The sequence below is a fragment of the Salvelinus fontinalis genome, chromosome 4 (assembly GCF_029448725.1).
Source record: "Salvelinus fontinalis isolate EN_2023a chromosome 4, ASM2944872v1, whole genome shotgun sequence".
Classification (NCBI taxonomy): Eukaryota; Metazoa; Chordata; class Actinopteri; order Salmoniformes; family Salmonidae; genus Salvelinus; species Salvelinus fontinalis.
The window spans coordinates 55,024,331-55,048,931 of record NC_074668.1 but is presented as its reverse complement, the minus strand read 5'-3'; the positions used below and the strand labels follow the sequence as shown (position 1 = coordinate 55,048,931).

At 43.5% G+C, this 24,601-nt stretch overlaps 1 protein-coding gene across 3 annotated transcripts in view; it reads left to right on the top strand.

Moving 5' to 3' along the window:
* Nucleotides 1-24,601, top strand: part of LOC129854014 (low-density lipoprotein receptor-related protein 4-like) — a 221,259-nt gene that overhangs the window by 75,973 nt on the left and 120,685 nt on the right. For all 3 annotated transcript variants that reach the window (XM_055920608.1, XM_055920607.1, XM_055920609.1), the window contains exon 2: nt 5,235-5,381. In XM_055920608.1, coding sequence (XP_055776583.1) covers nt 5,235-5,381 — 147 coding nt within the window. The remainder of the gene's footprint in view (nt 1-5,234; nt 5,382-24,601) is intronic.

Genomic DNA, 24,601 nt, shown 5'->3' with positions numbered 1-24,601 from the left:
CTTTGTCCCCAAGCATACTTCCAAAGTTGTGTCAAAATGGCTTAAGGACAACAAAGTCAAGGTATTGGAGTGGCCTTCACAAAACCCTGACCTCAATCCCATAGAAAATTTGTGGGCAGAACTGAAAAAGTGTGTGCGAGCAAGGAGGGCTTAAAATCTGACTCAGTTACACCAGCTATGTCAGGAGGAATGGGCCAAAATTCACCCAACCTATTGTGGGAAGCTTGTGGAAGGCTACCTAAAACGTTTAACCCAAGTTAAACAATTTAAAAGCAATGCTACCAAATGCGAATTGAGTGTGTGTAAACTTCTGACCCACTGGGAATGTGATGAAAGAAATAAAATCTGAAATAAATCATTCTCTCTACTAATATTCTGACATTTCACATTATTAAAATCAAGTGTTGATCCTAACTGACTTAAGACATGGAATTTTTACTAGGATTAAATGTCGGAATTGTGAGAAACTGAGTTTAAATGTTTTTGGCTAAGGTATATGTAAACTTCCGACTTCAACTGTATGTGAACAATACAATTCGATTTGTTTTGAAGGAAGACCCAACCGTGATCTGCCAACCATTGACTCGCTACCAGACGAACTCAATACATTTTATGCAAGCTTTGACAATAACGTTGTGCTGTGTGTGAGACCCCGAAGGTTGGGTGATCTCGCTCTCCGAGGCCGTTGTGAGTAAAGTCTTTAATCAGGTCAACACTTGCAAGGCCGTGGGGCCTGATGGTATTCAGGGGCACGTTCTCAAAGCATGTGCAGAATAGCTGGCAGGTATATTCAGTCATTTTAAACCTCTCCTTGTCCCTGTCTGTAATCCCAACATTTTAAGATGACCACCATCATTCCTGTTCCCAAGAACTCTAAAGCTTCATGCCACAATGACTACCACCCTGTAGCACTCATCTGTAATCATGAAGTGCTTTCAGAGGCTGGTTATGGCACACATTAACTTTACCATCCCAGACACTCTAGACCCACTCCAATTTGCATACCGCCCCAACAGATCAATAGACTACACAATCTTAATTGCGCTGCCCTCACCCACCTAGATAAAAGGAATACTTATGTGAGAATGTCGCTCATTGACTCCAGCTCAGCGTTCAACACAATTTCCCCTCCCAAGCTCATCACCAAGCTTAGGGCCCTGGGACTGAACACCTCCCTCTGCAACTTTAATCCTAGACTTCCTGACGGCCGGACCCCAGGTGGTGAGAGTTGGCAACATCACTTCCTCCACGTTGACCCTGCAGGGAGGAGGTCAGTGACCTGGCAGTGTGGGCCCCCATCCTCATTGACAGGGCTGCAGTGGAGCTAGTCGAGAGCTTCAAGTTCTTCAGTGTCCAAATCACTAAGAACATAAAATGGTCCACATACGCGCACCGTTGTGAAGAAGGCACGACAGCGCCTCTTCCCCCTCAGGAGGTTGAGAAGGTTTGGCATGGGCCCTCAAATCTTCAACAAGTTCTACAGCTGAACCATTGAGAGCATCTTGACTGGCTGCATCACTGCTTGGTATGGCAATAGCACCGCCCTCGATCACTTGGCGCTACAGAGTGTGGTACAGACAGCCCAGTACATCACTGCGGCCGAGCTCCCTGCCATCCATGACCACTATATCAGGTGGTGTGAAAGGAAGGCCCGGACAATCGTTTGACTACTACCACCCTAGCCATTGATTGTTCTCTCTGCTTCCACACGACAAGCAGTACCAGTGCATCAAGTCCTGACACCAACATGCTCCTGAACAGCTTTTATCCCCATGCCATAAGACTGCTATTTAGCAATCAAAATGACCACACGGACTATATGAGTTGACCTTATTTTATTCTTGCACTGTCTTTTCACACTCACAAAGCCCTACATCCAGGCTATATTACAACCGGCCGTGATTGGGACTCCCATAGGGCGGCGCACAATTGGTCCCGCGTCGTTCGGGTTTGACCTGTGCAGGCCGTCATTGTAAATAAGAATTTGTTCTTGACTTACTTGCCTAGTTAAATCAAGGTACAACAAAAATAAAAGCACACTGATACTCCAACACACATACGAACACTCACTCCATCATTTGCTCACACAAACAGAATATGCACATACAATTATACTGACCCACTCACATACAATCATCATACTCTGTTTATCATATATCCTGATGCCAAGTCACCTTACCCCTATACATATCTACCTCCATCACTCCAGTATCCCTGCACATTGTAAATATGGGACTGGAACTGACTGACCCCCTGTATATAGTATGATTACTTACTTTATCATGTTCTTTTTATTTCTTATTTCTATATATTGTGTGTTTTTGTTCTACCTTGTTGTTTTTCGTATTACATTGTTATTGATTGCTGCATTGTTGGGGTTAGAACTTGAAACCAAGGTATTTCACTGTAATTGTGCATGTGGCATACGAAACTTGATACATTGAAACAATTAACATTCCATCATGCTTCGAGTCGTATATAAAAATGCTGGGCAGGCCATTATTTTGTCTACCTTGGCTATGCCCCCATAGGATGACAATGCCCCATCCACAGGGCACAAGTGGTCACTGAATGGTTTGATGAGTATGCAATTGATGTAAACCAAACGCCATGGCACTCTCAGTTACCAGATCTCAACCCAGTTGAACAAATGTGGAGCTGCGCCTGAGACAGTGTTTCCAACAATAGACCAAATGATGAAATTTCATGTGGAAGAATGGTGTCGCATCCCTCCAATAGAGTTCCAGAGACTTGTAGAATCTATGCCAAAGTGCATCGAAGCTGTTCTGGCATCCTATTAATACACTTTATGTTTGTGTTTTCTTTATTTTGGCAGTTACCTGTATGTCTATCCACAGCTATTACGGTTCACTCATATGGTTTGAGTTTAATGAATCCACTCAACTTGTGGTTTCATTTTCTCTCTCTCCGTGTGTGTGTGTGTGTGTGTGTGTGTGTGTGTGTGTGTGTGTGTGTGTGTGTGTGTGTGTGTGTGTGTGTGTGTGTGTGTGTGTGTGTGTGTGTGTGTGTGTGTGTGTGTGTGTGTGTGTGTGTGTGTGTGTGTGTGTGTGTGTTCAAAAACACCCGCGAGTGTGTGTGTGTTCAAAAACACCCGCGAGTTTGTGTGTGTTTTTGTATTGAACCCTGTCATTTTATAGGTCTTCTCAGTGCAAGTGGCCTGTGCTGTTTAAAGCATGTTGACAAATGCAGCCTCTCTCATGTGGCTCCATGTGACATGACTGCTCTGCCAACCCTAGGCACAAGGCTCTAATTTAGTCCAACATAAACCCTCACTTAGAAAGCCATTCATATAGACCTGCATGTACAACCCTGCTTATGGAAACCCATACACACTCATGTAAATTTAGCATAGATTCAATTGTTGATCAGCATGCACCAACCCAAATGAACAGTATTAGTTACGATCCGATCAAGTTTAAGAGGAGTAGTGTCTGTGTGAGCGTGTGTGTGTGTGTGTCTGTATGATGCTCCAGATAATTCCTTGTCTGATCTAGATTCTATGGGGTAAGAAAGGAACAGTGTTTTCGGGCTTTCTGTCTTTGTCATCAGTCATTAGGGCCTTAGTTCTAGCCTGGTCCATTGTTCTATATGTCTGAAAGGGACAGGGACTGGAGACACTAAGGAGGGACCACACGCCTCAGGGGAGAGATTAGAAAGAGAAGGAGCCAGACATTTTTTTGTCTTTGTCGTGTTAGAGGCTTTTGGGAAGAGAGGGTGGGAGAGAATGAAGGAAAAGAAAACAGAAGAGAAGGATGGGGAGAGAGGGAGAGAGGAAGGGATAGAGGGAGAGAAATGAAAAGAGAGGCCATTAATTTAGTGCTGTGGGAGGTTTCTGAAGGTTAGTGTGCGTTTGGTGCCAGGCTCTCCTGGGTTGACTGATGCCTTTGTGAAGAGGCCAGGAACCACACACACACACACACACACACACACCACACACCACACACCACACACACACACACACACACACACACACACACACACACACACACACACACACACACACACACACACACACACACAGTCTTTAACTGAGTTCAAAGAGAGAAATGGGAGGCTTTTTTCACTCCCTGTATTGGACCCGATTTGCTGAGATTCATATAAAGTTGGGGTATTTTTTGTTGTTGCTTAATATTGTTTAGTGCAGCCTACTACACACACTCTTGAAGGCTCTCAGTGGAAAACATCTCACACACACACTTCACCCATTTGTCATTGAAGCCGTCAGCCTCTTTCAAAGGGGCTAAAAGCATCTCAGGAGGCATCGCAGCCTCACTCTCATGTTCATATGCAAGCACACACACACACACACACACACACACACACACACACACACACACACACACACAAAACGGATGGGTACACACTCTCACTTGCGTACAGTGTTCACACAGAACTCCTTAACATAATGGAAGCCAGTAAAATGAAGGCCAGATATATGTATTGTACTACTTTAGCACAAGACTGTGGTTCAGCCCCAGCTGAAAACATATCCATTGCACACACACACACACACACACACACACACACACACACACACACACACACACACACACACACACACACACACACACACACACACACACACACACACACACACACACACACACACACACACATCCTTCTCTGGTATGCGTAATACCATTATTTGGTGTGTGTGTGTTCAGGATAGATGGAGTGTATAAATGCACCAGTCTTGGCTACCAGGTTTATAACACAGCTCATTGGGTTTATGACAGTCAGACTACATGAGTGAATGAGGCTGCTGAGGCTTTCATAAGCATATCTCACAGCTCTGCTATGGCATATTTTCCTTCCGATATATTGATCTTGATATGGTCTGTGCTCATAGGTGCAGTAGGTAACAGTTTTTTTGTTTGTTATGGTTTGACTCAAGGCTGTGTTAGCCTATTTAACTAAAGCAGTGGTGGGCATACTTTTTGGCTCGAGGGCCACAGCTCTTACGGCTGGTTTCCCAGACAAAGATTAAGCCTAGTCCCAGACTAAAAATCTATTTCATTGGAGATTCACCATTGAACATGCTTTTTAACCCAGGATTAGGCTTAATCTGTACATGGGAAACCAGATCTCAGGCAAGGTTACTCATCACAAGAGGATAGTTCACCAAACCACCTCTGCTATACAAGCGTGTCCTCTAAGTGTGTTCTTTTAGCATTTTCCTAACCCGGTTCCGTCTTCTCTCTGTCTCTTTCCAGGCGTGTTGGGCAGTGCGGAGTGTTCATGCGGGCGCAACCACTTCACGTGTGCAGTGAGCGCGTTTGGGGAGTGTACCTGTATCCCGGCCCAGTGGCAGTGTGACGGGGACAACGACTGTGGAGATCACAGCGACGAGGATGGATGCAGTGAGTTACACCTAATTATCTCTATTTGTCTTTCACTTTGGCTTGACGTCCTTATTTAGTACAATATCGAAATGTGCCACATCATTTTTGTTGCCGTTGGGTGTAAATTAAATTTGGTGTCAGCACAGCTAGTACAAGTGTCTATACAGGCCTCATACACATTTTATTATTGTACTAGTCTTAGGACACATGGGCCATTTTTTTTTTATCTTTTGGAGTTTTTTCCCCCTTCAAATCTTCATAATTTATGCTGGACCTATATCTACAAAAGGCAATATTTTTTCAAAATCCACACACACGTGCACCAAACACACACACACACAAAAAACTATTTGGTGCCAGGCTCTCCTGGGTTGACTGATGCCTTTGTGAAGAGGCCAGGAACCAATATATTGCCTCTTGTAGATATTTGTCCAACCAATCTGTATACCAAATTATTCAAATCGGATCATTTGAACGTGTCTTTTCATGACTTTGGAGAAAAAAAAAGACCCTCCAAAATGTTTATGTCCCAAGTGTCCAGAGACTAAATTTTGTACAATATAGAGCAGTAATTCACGTACGCTTTGAAGAATATAAACAAGAAAATCGTCAGATTTGTCCATCAGTTAGCATGGAGGACAAATTTCCATTATTGCCATTTTAAAGTTCTTCTCATCTTGTTTTGGTTGGTTGTTTGTGCGTGTTGTCCATTAGATGTGTCTTATAGTTTGATACCTAGCTCTGTGGTCGTTGACCTCTGTCGGAGGAGGTGAACTGGATTATAAATTGCAACTCCATACAGAGCGTAAATAAACCACCCCGGGACTTCCCCATGACCAGCTCCCATGTCATGACTGTTGAGTAGCTCTATTCAACCTCACACTCTGTAAAAGTTGGCGTCTGATGTAGCAGGCCAGTTACACCTATCCAATCTTTTGCGGTTACACCTTTGAGATTGACACTGGGGTTAAGGCGTCTAGGGGTTAAGGGTTGTCTCTGGGCAGGGTGGTAGTCTCTAGTTCAGGGGTGTCCAACTCGTTCCATGGCGGGCCGAGTGTCTGCTGGTTGTCGTTATTTCCTTTCAATTTGTGTCCAATTAAGACCTAAGACAACCAGGTGAGGGGAGTTCTTAAGTAATCAGTGACCTTAATGGACAAATCAAGTACAAGGGAAGAGTGAAAAGCTGCAGACACTCAGCCATCCATGGAATGAGTTTGACGCCTGTGCTCTGGTAAATCCTTGTTCATACGGCAGGCCTTAATGCTCAAATCAGTTTTTTTCAAATCTGTTTTGGACTGTCCAAACAGCAAGTTACAAGTGACCAAATCGTATTTGTGTGTGTGTCCAGACGGCAGTCATTTGCTGACATAGCTATGCTAGTTGTCATAGTAATGATTGGTGTGTGCGCAGTGGTGTAGGCTGATTGGTGGTGGTGCTTGTGTTTCCTATCACTCAGAAGTTACTGTACGTAGCAAGATAAGGTGGCAACAATGACTGCCATGGATGTTTCCCAGTTGCTTTAAATGTTCAAAATCATAGGGTAAGAACACTTTTAAAGCCTCAAAGGTACTTTCAAAACAAATCATTTTTGGCTAGCCACAGCAGTCAACTAGCTAGCTAGGTACCCATTAAGCTTTCTAGCACATTCACTAAAATATTTGTAAACAATTAACAAGCTAGTTTGCTACCACATGTTCTTTTTAAACTGTCGACAGAGTAGCTAGCAAGCAACAAGATATGAAGGTGGTTTGAAATGTGACATGAAATATCAGATTCCATGTGGTTTTTGGATATTCAGACTGCAGGAAAAAGAACAGATTCGATTCGGATATGCAAATAAATAGGATTTGAGTCACTTCAAAACTGGCAATGTGAACACTGCTTTAGATGGCCAAATGATGGCACTAAAACTGTTGAACAATCACATGATATGTATTTAGACTGCTATCAAGGTTTAGTTAGGATAAAGATGTGGTATATTTTGCTAGTCAAAATCAGATTTTTGGCTTGAGAGCTCTGTATTTATGGTCTCCCGAGTGGCGCAGCGATCTAAAGCACTGCATGTTAGTGCTAGATGCGTCACTACAATCCCTGGTTCGATTCCGGGCTGTATCACAGCCGGCCGTGATTGGGAGTCCCATAGGGCTGCGCACAATTGGCCCAGCGTCGTTAGGTTTTGGCCGGGGTAGGCCGCCATTGTAAATAAGAATTTGTTCTTAACCGACTTGCCTAGTTAAATAAAGGTTAAATAAATAAATATGTGTCCTCTACTTCTACCTGTCAGTGACATCCTCTTTAAATACAGCTGATCTTATCACCCTATACCGCAGCTCCGCATTGGCACATAGCACTGAGTCATTCAGCCAATCATTGATCTCATTGGTTCCATATGTACCAACCTAGTCCAGGTGGAGTCAACATGCACCTGGCCTGGCTGTGACCGGGTCACTGAAATGAGCGCCATTGGGTCAGAAATGGAGAACCATAACATTCGGTGGTCCACTCTGACTGTGTATATTCTCTGTGCTCACTAACGGATGCTTGAGTGACTTTTGGCCTCTGCTAAGCGTTCAGAGAAGCACTGGCACCAGAGCTGTTGGTGCTGATGTGTGTGCGCATGCGTGCATGTTTGTGCGTGTGTGGTAATGCATACAGGTGCGTGTGTGTGCACATTTCCTCTCATCTGTCCACCTCTTTCCCAGTAAGGAAGGGATGAGGGAAGTAATTGGTGATGCCTTGCCCCAGGCACTAAGCATTATTGATCCCGGCCAGTAGAATCAGTGTGGTCTGATCACTCACTATACTCCCTCCGCTGGTACTGAGGTCATTTAAGCAGACAGTAGATATTAGCCTTTTCAATTAGCCTTCTTCAATCCATTTAGTCCTGTCTGATCGATCCCGGGAAGATCGCTTATTGTGATCACTTTGTGAGGCTGGCTTGAGGTAAAGCTGCCCATAACCACAGTTCTAGGATCAGTTTACTCCTATCCAACACTGAAACTATGTGCCCCGTTTTTGACAATGCATATCTGTTGCACTCCAAACTCACATTAATAAAGTAGGTGCTGAGGTTTGTCTATCACAAACATATAGGGTAAGATATGTTCCTGTCTGGAGACAGCCCTAGGCATGTGTAGATATGAATTAAATAGTTGTGTACATATGCAATATGGAAATAATGAATTAGAAAATAAATCCAAAATGTTATTGACAAAACTCAGAGGGCAAGGTGGAGCTAGCTACAACCACACTGCTTACACTTTTCCCCATGATTTCAGATCCATTTGAATTGCCCAAAGAAGTAAGGGCTATGGGTTGTTTCTGGACACGCAAATAATGATGTTCTTACTTTCAGAGAGAAGGCAGGTTAAATAGAATGCAGATCAAATGGCATGGGGTTGTGGGTAATGGAGGAAAGTGTAGGTCATATGATCCGGGCCTCCATTACACACATTTAATTAACTCTGAGCGCTTGTGGAGATGGGCTTAGAAAAAAAACAACGTTGCGACTTTATGGTTTTAAATAAACATTCTCAAAACAGGGCAAATAATTGGATTAATCGAGTCAGTTTCTCTCAGGCTAGGGCCAATAATGAATTACATTACATGTTGCAGTAGCATAGGGGATACTGTTTGGCTGGGTGGATTATCTGAATGATCACACACACATGGAATTCCATGATTCAGCTGTAGGGTGTAGACTGTGGCTGAGTGCATTCTGACCACACACACACACACACAACACACACACACACTGCAGTGGTTTACTTAAGTGTGTGCTGATAGCCCCATGAGGAGCCAGTCACAATTTATATCAATTGAGCAATTTACAGAGAAAGCAGAATACTCTGGGCTGGAAATGGCATGCAAAGTATATTTTCTGTGCAGAAGTGGGTGTGTGTATGTGGTCAGTTTGTGTCGGAGTATTCCATGTAAACCTCCTGATCTAATTAAGGTCTGGAATTTAGAACACCAGTGTGTGTGTGTGTGTGTCAAATGAAATCAAATGAAATCAAATTTTATTTGTCACATATACATGGTTAGCAGATGTTAATGCGAGTGTAGCGAAATGCTTGTGCTTCTAGTTCCGACAATGCAGTAATAACCAACTAGTAATCAAACCTAACAATTTCACAACAACTACCTTATACACACAATGTAAAGGGATAAAGAATATGTACATAAAGATATATGAATGAGTGATGGTACAGAACGGCATAGGCAAGGTGCAGAAGATGGTATAGAGTACAGTAATAACATATGAGATGAGTAATGTAGGGTATGTAAAGATTATATTAAGTGGCATTGTTTAAAGTGGCTAGTGATACATTTTTGACATCAATTTTTCCATTATTAAAGTGGCTGGAGTAGCATCAGTATGTTGGAAGCAGCCACTCAATGTTAGTGGTGGCTGTTTAACAGTCTGATGGCCTTGAGATAGAAGCTGTTTTTCAGTCTCTCGGTCCCTGCTTTGATGCACCTGTACTGACCTCGCCTTCTGGATGATAGCGGGGTGAACAGGCAGTGGCTTGGGTGGTTGTTGTTCTTGATGATCTCTATGGTCTTCCTGTGACATCGGGTGGTGTAGGTGTCCTGGAGGGCAGGTAATTTGCCCCCGGTGATGCGTTGTGCAGACCTCACTACCCTCTGGAGAGCCTTACGGTTGTGGGCGGAGCAGTTGCCGTACCAGGCGGTGATACAGCCCGACAGAATGCTCTCGATTGTGCATCTGTAAAAGTTTGTGAGTGCTTTTGGTGACAAGCCAAATTTCTTCAGCCTCCTGAGGTTGAAGAGGCGCTGCTGTGCCTTTTTCACCACGCTGTCTGTGTGGGTGGACCAACACCAGTGTGTGTGTCTCTGTCGGTCTGTCTGGACAGGGTGGCCCATCGAGCACAGGGACCAAGGGACAGAGTGTTTATGTGTGTCTGGGCAAATGTTTTGATGCCAGATGAATAGGTTTTACAGTAACTTTTTTCAACTGGTGGTGCTACTAACTTTTTCAGCTTGTGGCACCAGCACATGATTTAGTTGCACCAATTAAATAAAAAAATAAATAAAAAAAATGATAATGACATGGCCTGTGTCCCATAATGTGCCTGCATTCCATACAGAACCAGGCCAATAATGACTAGCCATCTTTTAAAAAATAGAACATCCAATTTTTTTTGTTTTTCTAAGTCCACAACAATGCTTAAACCAGGCGACAATTTTTGAGGTAACGGTAACCCCTTAATCCAGGTGTGCACCAAACAGTCTGTTGTTTTTGGCTAGCGGTGTTTCAGTACCACACTTCTGATGCAGTTTTCAAAACAAGTGGCCACTGGATTGATGCAAATAATCATGATTCTTATACCACTTCCTTATGCCATTTAAACCAGCGTTTCTCTCATGTTCTCAGCTTTCTTTCATTGACCAGTAGCCAAAGGCACAATAGTCATATTAGCAACCCATGCTAGTTAAAACATCTTTAGATCTCCCCTCTCAAAATCCCTAAGGGATATTTGCATCTCGCACATGTAACCTCTCACACGTGTGGTGCGCTTTTGAGAACGGTGTTTTCCCGCTAATTGCATTTAGAAACAGTTGAGCGCGTAGCCCACTGCAGTGTGCGCATTGCTGCGCTCATAATGTGAAGAAATAGTTTATCAACATATTAAGCTAAACCTTCTGATCTGTTGCATCAGCCTCATTTGCATTTTTCTTGTAGGCTACAGTGGTTGTATGAATTTGGGATCTACGTCGCACAACTGTGCCAGAGTCTGTTTGGAATATTTATTTATTGCACAGAACAACAAGCTGACCAATAGAATAAGTAAATTTTTCTACTATGGGCGGTATTAGATTTACATAAGCTAGTGATTTTGCAGTTTTTTACTCATCTTGTTGGCTAGCGGCACCCCCCCCCCCCCCCCCCCCACCCCCACTGAAAAGGCAGAGCCGCGAAATTCAAAAAAAATATTTTTTTCAAATATTTAACTTTCACACATTAAAGTCCAATACAGCTAATGAAAGACACAGATCTTGTGAATCCAGCCAACATGTCCGATTTTTAAAATGTTTTACAGGGAAGACACAATATGTCTGATAACATATTTATGGTATAGGATAGGTTTTGTTAGAAAAATGTGCATATTTCAGGTAGATGTCATAGTTTACAATTGCACCCACCGTCACAAATGGACTAGAATAATTACAATGAGCAACGTGTTTACCTAACTACTAATCATCAAACATTTCGTAAAAATACACAGCATACACTAATCGAAAGACACAGATCCTGTGAATACAGACAATATTTCAGATTTTCTAAGTGTCTTACAGCGAAAACACAATAAATCGTTATATTAGCATACCACATATGCAAACATTACACCAGCATTGATTCTAGCCAAAGAGAGCGATAACGTAAACATCGCCAAAATATATAAATTTTTTCACTAACCTTCTCAGAATTCTTCCGATGACACTCCTGTAACATCATATTACACAATCCATATACAGTTTGTTCGAAAATTTGCATATTTAGCCACCAAAATCATGGTTAGACAATGACAAAAGTAGCTCAGCTGGTCAGACAATGTCGTGCTCCATATTAGACAGTGATCTAGTCTTATACATAAATAGTCATAAACTTGACTAAAAAATACAGGGTGGACAGCGATTGATAGACAATTTAATTCTTAATACAATCGCGGAATTACATTTTTTAAATTATCCTTACTTTTCAATACAGTTTGCGCCAAGCGAAGCTACGTCAAACAAGATGGCGTCCTAAGCCATTAACATTTTTCGACAAACACGATTTATCATAATAAATTGTTCCTACTTTGAGCTGTTCTTCCATCAGAATCTTGGTCAAAGAATCCTTTCTTGGGTCTAATCGTCTTTTGGTCGAAAGCTGTCCTCTTGCCATGTAGAAATGCACATTGCGTTCGGCATGAACTGGAACGGTGCCCAGAGATTCACAGTGTCTCAGAAATAAATGTCCCAAAATCGCACTAAACGGGTATAAATTGCTATAAAACGGTTTAAATTAACTACCTTATGATGTTTTTAACTCCTATAACGAGTAGAAACATGACCGGAGAAATATTACTCCCTACACTAATGCTTGGAACAAGTGCGGGTCGGTGGCCACCGCGCGCCTGACGCAGCTGGAAAAGAGTTCCTACCTACAGGTTTTTTTGATTTATAGTGGCTGTGATTGGGCAATCGACACCATTCAAATCGTCATCACGTAAAGGCATCCAGGGGAAGACGTAAGCAGTGTCTGTATGCTCATAGTTATAACAGTGGCCTTTAAACTGACTTCAGATCAGGGGCCAAAATGTGTGAAATCTGACTCCATTTCAGGGAAATTGCTGTAGAATGAGTTCTGTTCCACTCAGAGACAAAATTCCAACGCCTATAGAAACTATAGACTGTTTTCTATCCAATAATAGTAATAATATGCATATTGTACGATCAAGAATTTAGTAGGAAGCCGTTTAAAAAATTACACGATTTACATAAATAGTGACAACAGCACCCCCTAGCCTCAACAGGTTAAAAGACAATCACTTGAAAAATTAGAATAAAGTGGCAGTAGTACTGTTTTGAGACGCCGAAGCCAGTATACACGTCCTCAAAAATAGTCAGAATTAATCTCCGATAACTCCAGAAATCTGTCAGAAATGTTGAAATTGTTGCAGAGAAGATCTTACAGTAGTAGTGCAATTTTACATCTAACTACGATGTTTGGTGCAGTATTGCTCAAGGGAGAAAAATGTGCACGAAAACGAGTCGTCTCTCGTCGAATGACAACAAAGACTTTATTGAAGAATCCCTACCAACGAAGGGGTGTAAACTTCAGTTCCGAACTTCGGCCTGCCTCCAGGAAAAAAAATTGTGTTCCTGAACTGCCCAAAAAATGCTCACGAAGTCCAAAACAAACAAAAACGTCACACAATGTGGTCATAATGTATGCACAAACTCTTCCGAACTGTTTCTGCTGGGAAGGATGCGGACGCCTTAAGGATCCAGGTATAGAAGTTTTAGGATGTAGGACTCAACTGACCTTGATCAGTGTGGATGGTATCATCTTAGAGGTGGGACAGAGGGAGGGGTAGTGTCGTGGAAATTCATACTGAGGTCTGAGACTTTGTCATTTCTTCAAACAATCATCTTTTTTTAATAGTGATTCATTAGTGCAATAATGAGGCTGGTCGACCCCACACCCTTGCGTGTTGGACCGAGTAACCTAACCTTTACACAAATGCAGAGTACTATATATAGCTGACACTAAAAATGCTTCGTCATGGTTGGTTCCACCCCTCCCATGCAGACCAAGGAGCATCATAAGGCACTCTGGGTTCATCCGCTCATTAACAGCACGGGGTTGTTGTCTTAACCCCACCCTGGCTTAGTTTCCCAGTTGCAAGGATGATTTTGAGACAATTAGGGATTGTTCTACTCCTAAGCTATCTCTTGTAAAAACACATCGTCTATGTAATGCAGTCTTTAACTCATTTTTGTCAGCTCAAGCCATCTCTAGTGACCATACACTCAGATTAGCTGCAGGGAACTAGAGTGGAGACCATAAAAACATAGACACTAGTAGGACAGAAATGTCTTACTATTAGTTAAATATTAATTGATAACCATTAATATAGAATAAATCAGGTAAATACAGAAATGTTCTATCACAGTAGGAAGGTGAAAATGACGTAAGAAAATGCACTTAGCAGCCGTCAAGTCTTCCTCTGAACCCCACATGTGGATGCCAAGTAATTTTTATGGAGCGGACCTCTGTGGTCCTCATGGGGTGTCCATCAATGTGCATGTTGAAAAACAGTGTGTTTGCGTGTGTGTGTGTGTGTCTGGTTATGTGTGTTTATGCTGTATGTGTGTGCTCATTAAATTGTAGGGCACAGCTTCTCATAGAATGCCTTTGGGCTAAAGCTCTGTTGGGGGTGTGTTCGCTGGAACCGGACAAAAAAATGTCCTCTCTCCACGCTTCACTCCTCCACATCAAAGTGTGTGTGCGTGAAGGTGTGTGTATGTTTGCTCCACTCCTATGTCTGATGTGTCAGTACAGCTGTGAAGCGGGCTTAGAGGGACGGGAGAGGGCAGCTACACACACTAAAGAAAGCCTGGCAAGGTTAAACCATATGAATCTTCTATTGCACATACTGTAGGTGTAATGGACATTATAAGAAGAATAGAGAGGGAAGACATCGATGGCTGGATATAGAGAGATGACAGGGTGAGCAGGAGAGATGGAGGGACAGAGAGAGATGACAGGGTGAGCAGGAGAGATGGAGCGACAGAGGGAGATGACAGGGTGAGCAGGAGAGATGGAGGGACATAGAGAGATGACAGGGTGAGCAGGAGAGATGGAGCGACAGAGAGAGATAACAGGGTGAGCAGGAGAGATGGAGGGACAGAGAGAGATGACAGGGTGAGCAGGAGAGATGGAGGGACAGAGAGAGATGACAGGGTGAGCAGGAGAGATGGAGCGACAGAGGGAGATAACAGGGTGAGCAGGAGAGATGGAGGGACCGAGGGAGATGACAGGGTGAGCAGGAGAGATGGAGGGACAGAGGGAGATGACAGGGTGAGCAGGAGAGATGGAGGGACAGAGAGAGATGACAGGGTGAGCAGGAGAGATGGAGCGACAGAGGGAGATAACAGGGTGAGCAGGAGAGATGGAGGGACAGAGAGAGATGACAGGGTGAGCAGGAGAGATGGAGGGACAGAGAGAGATGACAGGGTGAGCAGGAGAGATGGAGCGATAGAGGGAGATAACAGGGTGAGCAGGAGAGATGGAGAAACAGAGGGAGATAACAGGGTGAGCAGGAGAGATGGAGTGACAGAGGGAGATAACAGGGTGAGCAGGAGAGATGGAGGGACAGAGAGAGATGACAGGGTGAGCAGGAGAGATATAGAGAACAGGGTGAGCAGGAGAGATGGAGGGAGATGACAGGGTGAGCAGGAGAGATGGAGGGACAGAGAGAGATAACAGGGTGAACAGGAGAGATATAGAGAACAGGGTGAGCAGGAGAGATGGAGGGACAGAGAGAGATGACAGGGTGAGCAGGAGAGATATAGAGAACAGGGTGAGCAGGAGAGATGGACGGAGATGACAGGGTGAGCAGGAGAGATGGAGGGACAGAGAGAGATAACAGGGTGAACAGGAGAGATATAGAGAACAGGGTGAGCAGGAGAGATGGAGGGACAGAGGGAGATGAAAGGGTGAGCAGGAGAGATGTAGGGACAGAGAGAGATGACAGGGTGAGCAGGAGAGATGGAGCGACAGAGGGAGATAACAGGGTGAGCAGGAGAGATGGAGGGACAGAGGGAGATGACAGGGTGAGCAGGAGAGATGGAGGGACAGAGGGAGATGACAGGGTGAGCAGGAGAGATGGAGGGACAGAGAGAGATGACAGGGTGAGCAGGAGAGACATAGAGAACAGGGTGAGCAGGAGAGATGTAGGGAGATAACAGGGTGAGCAGGAGAGATGGAGGGACAGAGAGAGATGACAGGGTGAACAGGAGAGATATAGAGAACAGGGTGAGCAGGAGAGATGGAGGGACAGAGGGAGATGAAAGGGTGAGCAGGAGAGATGGAGGGACAGAGAGAGATAACAGGGTGAGCAGGAGAGATGTAGGGACAGAGAGAGATGACAGGGTGAACAGGAGAGATATAGAGAACAGGGTGAGCAGGAGAGATGGAGGGACAGAGGGAGATGAAAGGGTGAGCAGGAGAGATGGAGCGACAGAGGGAGATAACAGGGTGAGCAGGAGAGATGGAGGGACAGAGGGAGATAACAGGGTGAGCAGGCGAGATGGAGGGACAGAGGGAGATGAAAGGGTGAGCAGGAGAGATGGAGCGACAGAGGGAGATAACAGGGTGAGCAGGAGAGATGGAGGGACAGAGAGAGATGACAGGGTGAGCAGGAGAGATGGAGGGACAGAGAGAGATAACAGGGTGAGCAGGAGAGATGGAGGGACAGAGAGAGATGACAGGGTGAGCAGGAGAGATGGAGGGACAGAGAGAGATAACAGGGTGAACAGGAGAGATATAGAGATAACAGGGTGAGCAGGAGAGATGGAGGGACAGAGGGAGATGAAAGGGTGAACAGGAGAGATATTGAGATGACAGGGTGAGCAGGAGAGATGGAGGGACAGAGGGAGATGAAAGGGTGAACAGGAGAGATATAGAGATGACAGGATAAGCAGGAGAGATGGAGGGACAGAGGGAGGTGAAAGGGTGAACAGGAGAGATATAGAGATGACAGGGTGAGCAGGAGAGATGGATGGATATAAAGAGGGAGAGTTTGATGAAAGTTAGTTATGTCTGTCTGTAAGTTTAGTCTATCCTATTAGCCATTCCGTTCACCACTTTCTCCTAAATATCTATCTTTTCTACACTTCCTTCCTTTTTGAGGCAGTCTCTTTTATTAGTTTTCCATCTCTTTCTTTCATCTCTTCCTTATCCATTTCTATTGGACTTTTCCCCCATCTGATCTGCTCTCCTCCCTCACTTCAATGCTCTACCTCACATCTCTTACCTTCCCTCTATTCTTTATCCCTTTTTCCCCTCTCTCTCTCATCACCCTTCGGTTTTCTCTGCGCTGGCCAGCTTAGATTCAGGCCAGCGGGACTTGAGCTGGTACACACAGACACACACACACACACACGTTTCTGGTAACCTCCTTCTGAGTTGAAAGGTTCAGGTTCTGGGGTTGGGGGGTTGTTGTTTGTCTACTGAGGTAGCTGGTGGGCACGGGCTGTAAAGGAAATGTGGTAGTGATTGAAAATGTGGCTTGAGATATACCCACCACCACCTCCTCTCCACCTCCGAGTTTTGTGCTTGTGGGGAAGTTTTTACCTGAGGGGGCGTCCCACCAAATTAAACTTTACCCCCCCCACCCACTCAATAATCCTCTGTTCTCACCGGTCCTAGCCAATCAGAGACGAGTTGGCGGGGGAGCGGTTGAACAGCATGAGACAAGAACAGGCCTTAGAGGAAGAGATTAGAACACCACTCCCTCCATCCCTCGCTCTCTCCTTCCATCTCTCTATCTAGAGGGAGCTTTTCATCCAGTCCACATTATATCTGCCTGCTCGCCAGGGGGGGGGGACCTGCAGTGACAGAATTCACTTTATTCTCTTTATTTCGCTCTGAGGCCCTGTTTCTCTCTCATTTCTATCCCTCTGTAGTTTGGTTTCATCCTTTCATTTCTTCCTTCTCTCTCTCCCACCTCTGCTTTTCGTTCCCTCCCCCCCATCTCTCTGTTTGCGTTCAGACAAAACAGCATAATCCTCCAACTTTCTCGCTCTAGCTGAGGCCCACCACCAGGGCCCTCTTAAGGCACTGAGATCCAATCTCCTCTGCCCTCCTTCCAAAATATTTACTCCCTGACTCAAGGATCGGGTAGAAGGGACACGATAAGTGAGTTATTGAGGAGAGACAAAAAGAGAAAGAACTCATTGCTTTTGGCTTTTCTTTAACAGCAGGCTTTTTTTGGGGGGAGCTAGAAACAGTGGGGCCGAATTAAGCTGGACTTTAAAGAAGTCTTAGTTTAATAGGGGTAGTTTTGTGGTCTTTATCAGGTTCATACACAAACATACACAACATGGCCAAAAGTAGGTGGACACCTGCATGTCGAACATCTCATTCCAAAATCTTTGGCATTAATATGGAGTTTGTCCCCCCTTTGCTGCTATAACAGCCTTCACTCTTCTGGGAAGGCTTTCCACTCGATGTCGGGACATTGCTGCGGGGACTTGCTTCCATTCAGCCACGAGCATTAGTGAGGTCTGGCACTGATGTTGGGCGATTAGGCCTGGCTCGCAGTCGGCATTCCAATTCATCCCAATGTGTTTGATGCTGTTGACGTCAGGACTCTGCGCAGGCCAGTCTAGTTCTTCCACACCAATCTCGACAAACCATTTCTGTATGGACCTCGCTATGTGCACTGGGGGATTGTCATGCTGAAACAGGAAGGACCTTCCCAAACTTTTGCAACAAATTTGGAAGCACAGAATCGTCTAGCATGTCATTGCATGCTGTAGCACTAAGATTGCCCTTCACTGGAACGAAGGGGCCTAGCCCGAACCACGAAAAACAGCCCCAGACCATTATTCTTCCTCCACCAAACTTTACAGGTATCATTCTCCTGGCATCCGCCAAACTCAGATTTGTCCATCGGACTGCCAGATGGTGAAGTGTGATTCAGTACTGACTTGTTGAAAAGGTGGCCATCCTATGACGGTGCCACATTGAAAGTCACTGAGCTCTTCAGTAAGGCCATTTTACTGCCAATGTTTGTCTATGGAGATTGCATGGTTGTGCGCTAAATTGTCGGCAACAGGTGTGGCTGAAATAGCCCGAATCCACTCATTTGTAGGGGTGTCCACATACTTTTGTATATATAGTGTAGGTTTAGTTAGTTTTGTTGTATTTGGATCACGAACTCACACACATACAGAGATCTGAACAGGGCCTCCCTCATTTAGTCCGCCACTTGTTTTTCCAGAGAACTCTTTAGCCATTCCCTAATCGCAGAAACCCAGAACAAAAATATTGCGTAATATTTCTCAGATGCTCGATTTAAGTTCCGGGGGCAAAATGAGAAAATATACTAGAACGGGGAACAGAAGCAGGGCGGTACCTCCACCCCACTCTCCTTGCAAGTTTATTGGCCAAATGTCCCCTCTCTTTCTGAAATTCGAAAGATGCTATTTTTGCAGCAACAATTTGTGCTTTTCAGGAGGGAATATTTACTGAATAATTCTGTGATGGTTGCAGTCCACAAAGATGAAATGGCATTGAATCAAATGAATAAGATCCATTGATTTAGGTTGAGGTGCCGCTAGTCCAGTTATACTGTACAAAAGACTGCCAGTTCATTGAAAAGTTTGGTGTCTACAAGCTATGAGTCCCCACTATAAAGAGAAAGTCTGCTACAAACCACACTCAATCTCAGACTAGTTTCTTTCCTCAGCTGTGCCACTTATAGTGTGGGAAAATGTGTATTTTTCGGGAACTTTTTAAATGCTATTTACAACAAATCGATTGCTTATTTTTCTACCAAACTATTGGGATAGTTCCACAACTATTTGAATACATGAAACCTTTTACAATGTTTCCATTGTGTATGGTCATCTGTGACATTTTTTTCATTGGACCAATGAACGAATAGTTTGGTTTATATGTTATTGTCTTGCTTCTATTGTACTTTGTTGGTAATTGTCCTGACATTTTTGCTGTCTCCTCACATACTTCTGGTTAACCTTAGTGTCAGTGTCAGACACCTGACAACACTTGACAACAGATTGTAAACAGTGCAGTGTTATTTGTGGTCAGGTGTAGTGACAGACTGTGTGTGGGGGTAAGATTTTCTTTCAGTATGATCTGTAAAAGGGTCATGTTTTATACAGTGGTTCCCAAACATTTTATAGTCCTGTACCCCTTCAAATATTCAACCTCCAGCTGCATACCCCCTCTAGCACCAAGGTCAGCGCACTCTCAAATGTTTTTTTTGTTGTTGCCATCATTGTATGCCTGCCACACACACACACTATATGATACATTTATTAAACATAAGAATGAATGTGAGTTTGTCACAAACCGGCTCATGGGAAGTGACAAAGAGCTCTTATAGGACCAGGGCACAAATAATAATAATCAATAATTTTGCTCTTTATTTAGCCATCTTACTTCTAAAACCTTATTTGTTCATCAAAAATTGTGAATAACTCACCACAGGTTAATGAGAAAGGTGTGCTTGGAAGGATGCACATAACTCTGCATTGTGGGTTGTATTGGAGAGAGTCTCATTCTTTTTCCACACACTGTGCCTGTGCCTGTATTTAGTTTTCATGCTAGTGAGGGCCGAGAATCCACTCTCACGTAGGTATGTGGTTGCAAAGGGCATCAGTGTCTTAACAGCGCGCTTTGCCAAGGCAGGATACTCTGAGTGCAGTCCATTCCAGGAATCTGACAGTGGCTTCTGATTTAAATTCTATTTTCACAGAACTGCTTGTTGCAATTTCGATGAGGCTCTCTTGTTCAGATATCGGTAAGTGGACTGGAGGCAGGGCATGAAAGGGATAACGAATACAGTTGTTTGTGTCATCCGTTTCTGGAAAGTACCTGCGTAATTGTGCACGCAACTCACTCAGGTGCTTCGCTAAAATCACATTTGACATTGTCCGTAAGCTTGAGTTCATTTGCACATAAAAAATCATACAATGCTGGAAAGACCTGTGTGCTGTTCTTGTTAATGCAGACAGAGAAGAGCTCCAACTTCTTAATCATAGCCTTAGTTTTGTCCCGCACATTGAATATAGTTGCGGAGAGTCCCTGTAATCCTAGATTCCGATCATTCAGGCGAGAAAAAACATCACCCAGATAGGCCAGTCGTGTGAGAAACTCGTCATCATGCAAGCGGTCAGACAAGTGAAAATTATGGTTAGTAAAGAAAACTTTAAGCTCGTTTCTCAATTCAAAGAAACATGTCAATACATTGCCCCTTGATAACCAGCTCACTTCTGTATGTTGTAAAAGTGTTACATGGTCGCTGCCCATATCATTGCATAGTGCAGAAAATACACGAGAGTTCAGGGGCCTTGCTTTAACAAAGTTAACCATTTCACTGGAGTGTCCAAAATGTCTTTCAATTTGGCAGGCATTCCCTTGGCAGCAAGAGCCTCTCGGTGGATGATGCAGTGTACCCAAGTGGCGTCGGGAGCAACTGCTTGCTCGTGCATTACTACTCCACTATGTCTCCCTGTCATGGCTTTTGTGCCGTCAGTACAGATACCAAAACATCTTGACCAACAAAGTCCATTTGATGTCACATAGCTGTCCATTACTTAAAAAATATCCTCTGTTGTACTGGTTTGCAGAAGAGGATGTCTTCCTTAATTGACCCCCCATAAACGTAATGGACATATACCAGGAGCTGTGCCAGACCCGCTACGTCTGTTGACTCATCCAGCTGTAACGCATAGAATTCACTGGTTTGTATGCGAAGCAGTAGTTGTTTCAAAACATAGCAGGAAGAATTAAGTCCTCCACAATAGTATGGGGCTTGCCTGTCCTCGTCACTCAGTAGCTCACCATATAAGAAGCTTTTTAATGGTATCTGTTGGTTTTATACATGTCTTACTACTCGAAAGTTGTCTTAATTCTCTCAAAAAAATCGCTTTGCTTATTTTTCAAATTGGCATGTTTTGTTTCTATATGTCTGCGCAAGAGTGGTTTCATCGAGTTGTGAGAGTACTTTTGCACATACAGTTGAAGTCAGAAGTTAACTTTTTCATTTTCATGTTTGGACGAAAAGCATGCCCAGTAAACTGCCTCCTACTCAGTCGCAGATGCTAATATATGCATATTATTATTAGTATTGGATAGGAAACACTCTGAAGTTTCTAAAATTGTTTGAATCATGTCTGTGACTATAACAGAACTTATTTGGCAGTCAAAACCCCGAGGACAAACCATTCAGATGTTTTTTTTTTGAGATCACTCTCTTTTCAATGGGAATCCAGATTTCTAAGGCACCTTCCTGCAGTTCCTATCGCTTCCACTGCATGTCAACAGTCTTTAGAAATTGGTTGAGGTTTTTCCTTTGAGAAATGAAGAAGTAGCCATGTTCAGAATGAGGCTCCAGTGAAGTGTACTGTTTGTTAGAGGCGCGTGACCAGAAAGCATGCTACACATTGTTTTCCTCCGGTATTGAACACAGATCATCCCGTCTTCAATTTTATCAATTATTTACGTAAAAAAATACCTAAAGTTGTATTACAAAAGTAGTTTGAAATGTTTTGATAAAGCTTACAGGTAACTTTTGAGATATTTTGTAGTCAAGTTGTGCACGTTGGAACCGGTGTTTTTCTGGATCAATTAATCGAACAAAAGGACCATTTGTGATGTTTATGGGACATATTGGAGTGCCAACAGAAAGAAGCTCGTCAAAGGTAAGGCATGAATTATATCTTTATTTCTGCATTTTGTATCGCGCCGGGAGGGTTGAAATATGATGTTCTGTGATTGTTAGCTGGGGTGCTATCCTCAGATAATAGCATTGTTTGCGTTCGCCGTAAAGCATTTTTGAAATCTGACACGTTGGCTGGATTCACAACAAGTGTAGCTTTAAATTGGTATATTGAATGTGTGATTTCATGAAAGTTAAATTTTTATAGTAATTTATTTGAATTTGGCGCTCTGCATTTTCACTGGATGTTGGCCAGGTATCCCACATATCCCAGAGAGGTTAACATACATTTAGGTTGGAGTCATTAAAACTCGTTTTTCAACCACTCCACAAATTTCTTGTTAAAGACAGATTATTTCACTTGTGATACATAATTCACTGTATCACAATTCCAGTGGGTCAGAAGTTTACATACACTAAGTTGACTGTGCCGTTAAACAGCTTGGAAAATTTCAGAAAATTATGTCATGCTTTAGAAGCTGCTGATAGGCTAATAATCATAATTTGAGTCAATTGGGAAGGTACCTATGGATGTATTTCAAGGCCTTCCTTCAAACTCAGTGCCTCTGCTTGACATCATAAGAAAATCAAAAGAAATCAGCCAAGACCTCAGCATTTTTTTTTGTGGACCTCCACAAGTCTGGTTCGTCCTTGGGAGTAATTTCCAAATGCCTGAAGGTACCACGTTAATCTGTACAAACAATAGTATGCAAGTATAAACACCATGGGACCACGCAGCCGTCATACCGCTCAGGAAAGAGACGCGTTCTGTCTCCTAGAGATGAACATAGTGCAAATAAATCCCAGAATAACAGCAAAGGACCTTGTGAAGATGCTGGAGGAAACGGGTACAAAAGTATGTATATCCACAGTCAAACGAGTCCTATATCGACATAACCTGAAATGCCGCTCAGCAAGGAAGAAGTCACTGTTCCAAAACCTCCATAAAAAAGCCAGACTATGGTTTGCAGCTGCACATGGGGACAAAGATCATAGTTTTTATACTTTTTATGTCCTCTCATCTGATGAAACAAAAATAGAACTGTTTTGCCATAATGACCATCGTTATGTTTTGAGTATAAAGTGGGAGGCTTGCGATCCGAAGAACACCATCCCAACCGTGAAGCACGTGGGGGGCAGCATCATGTTGTGGGGGTGCATTGCTGCAGGAGGGACTTGTGCACTTCACAAAATACATGGCATCTTGAGGAAGGAAAATGATGTGGATATATTGAAGCAACATCTCAAGACATCAGTCAGGAGTTAAAGCTTGGTTGAAAATGGGTCTTCCAAATGGACAAATAACCCCAAGCATACTTCCAAAGTTGTGGATAAATGATTTAAGAACAACAAAGTCAAGGTATTGGAGTGGCAATCACAAAGCCCTGACCTTAATCCTATAGAACATTTGTGGGCAGAACTGAAAAAGCTTGTTCGAACAATGAGGCCTACAAACCTGACTAAGTTACACCAGCTCTGTCAGGAGGAATAGACCAACATTCACCCAACTTATTGTGGGAAGCTTGTGGAAGGCTACCCGAAACGTTTGACCGAAGTTAAACAATTTAAAGGCAATGCTACCAAATACTAATTGAGTGTATGTAAGCTTTTGACCCACTGGGAATGTGATGAAAGAAATTAAAGCTGAAATCAAATCAAGTTTATATAGCCCTTCGTACATCAGCTAATATCTCGAAGTGCTGTACAGAAAACCAGCCTAAAACCCCAAACAGCAAGCAATGCAGGTGTAGAAGCACGGTGGCTAGGAAAAACTCCCTAGAAAGGCCAAAACCTAGGAAGAAACCTAGAGAGGAACCAGGCTATGAGGGGTGGCCAGTCCTCTTCTGGCTGTGCCGGGTGGAGATTATAACAGAACTATGCCAAGATGTTCAAAATGTTCATAAGTGACAAGCATGGTCAAATAATAATCAGGAATAAATGTCAGTTGGCTTTTCATAGCCGATCATTAAGAGTTGAAAACAGCAGGTCTGGGACAGGTAGGGGTTCCGTAACCGCAGGCAGAACAGTTGAAACTGGAATAGCAGCAATGCCAGGCGGACTGGGGACAGCAAGGAGTCATCATGCCCGGTAGTCCTGACGTATGGTCCTAGGGCTCAGGTCCTCCGAGAGAGAGAAAGAAAGAGAGAAGGAGAGAATTAGAGAGAGCCAAGATTTTCAAAATGTTCATAAATGACAAGCATGGTCAAATAATAATCAGGAATAAAAGTCAGTTGGCTTTTCATAGCCGAT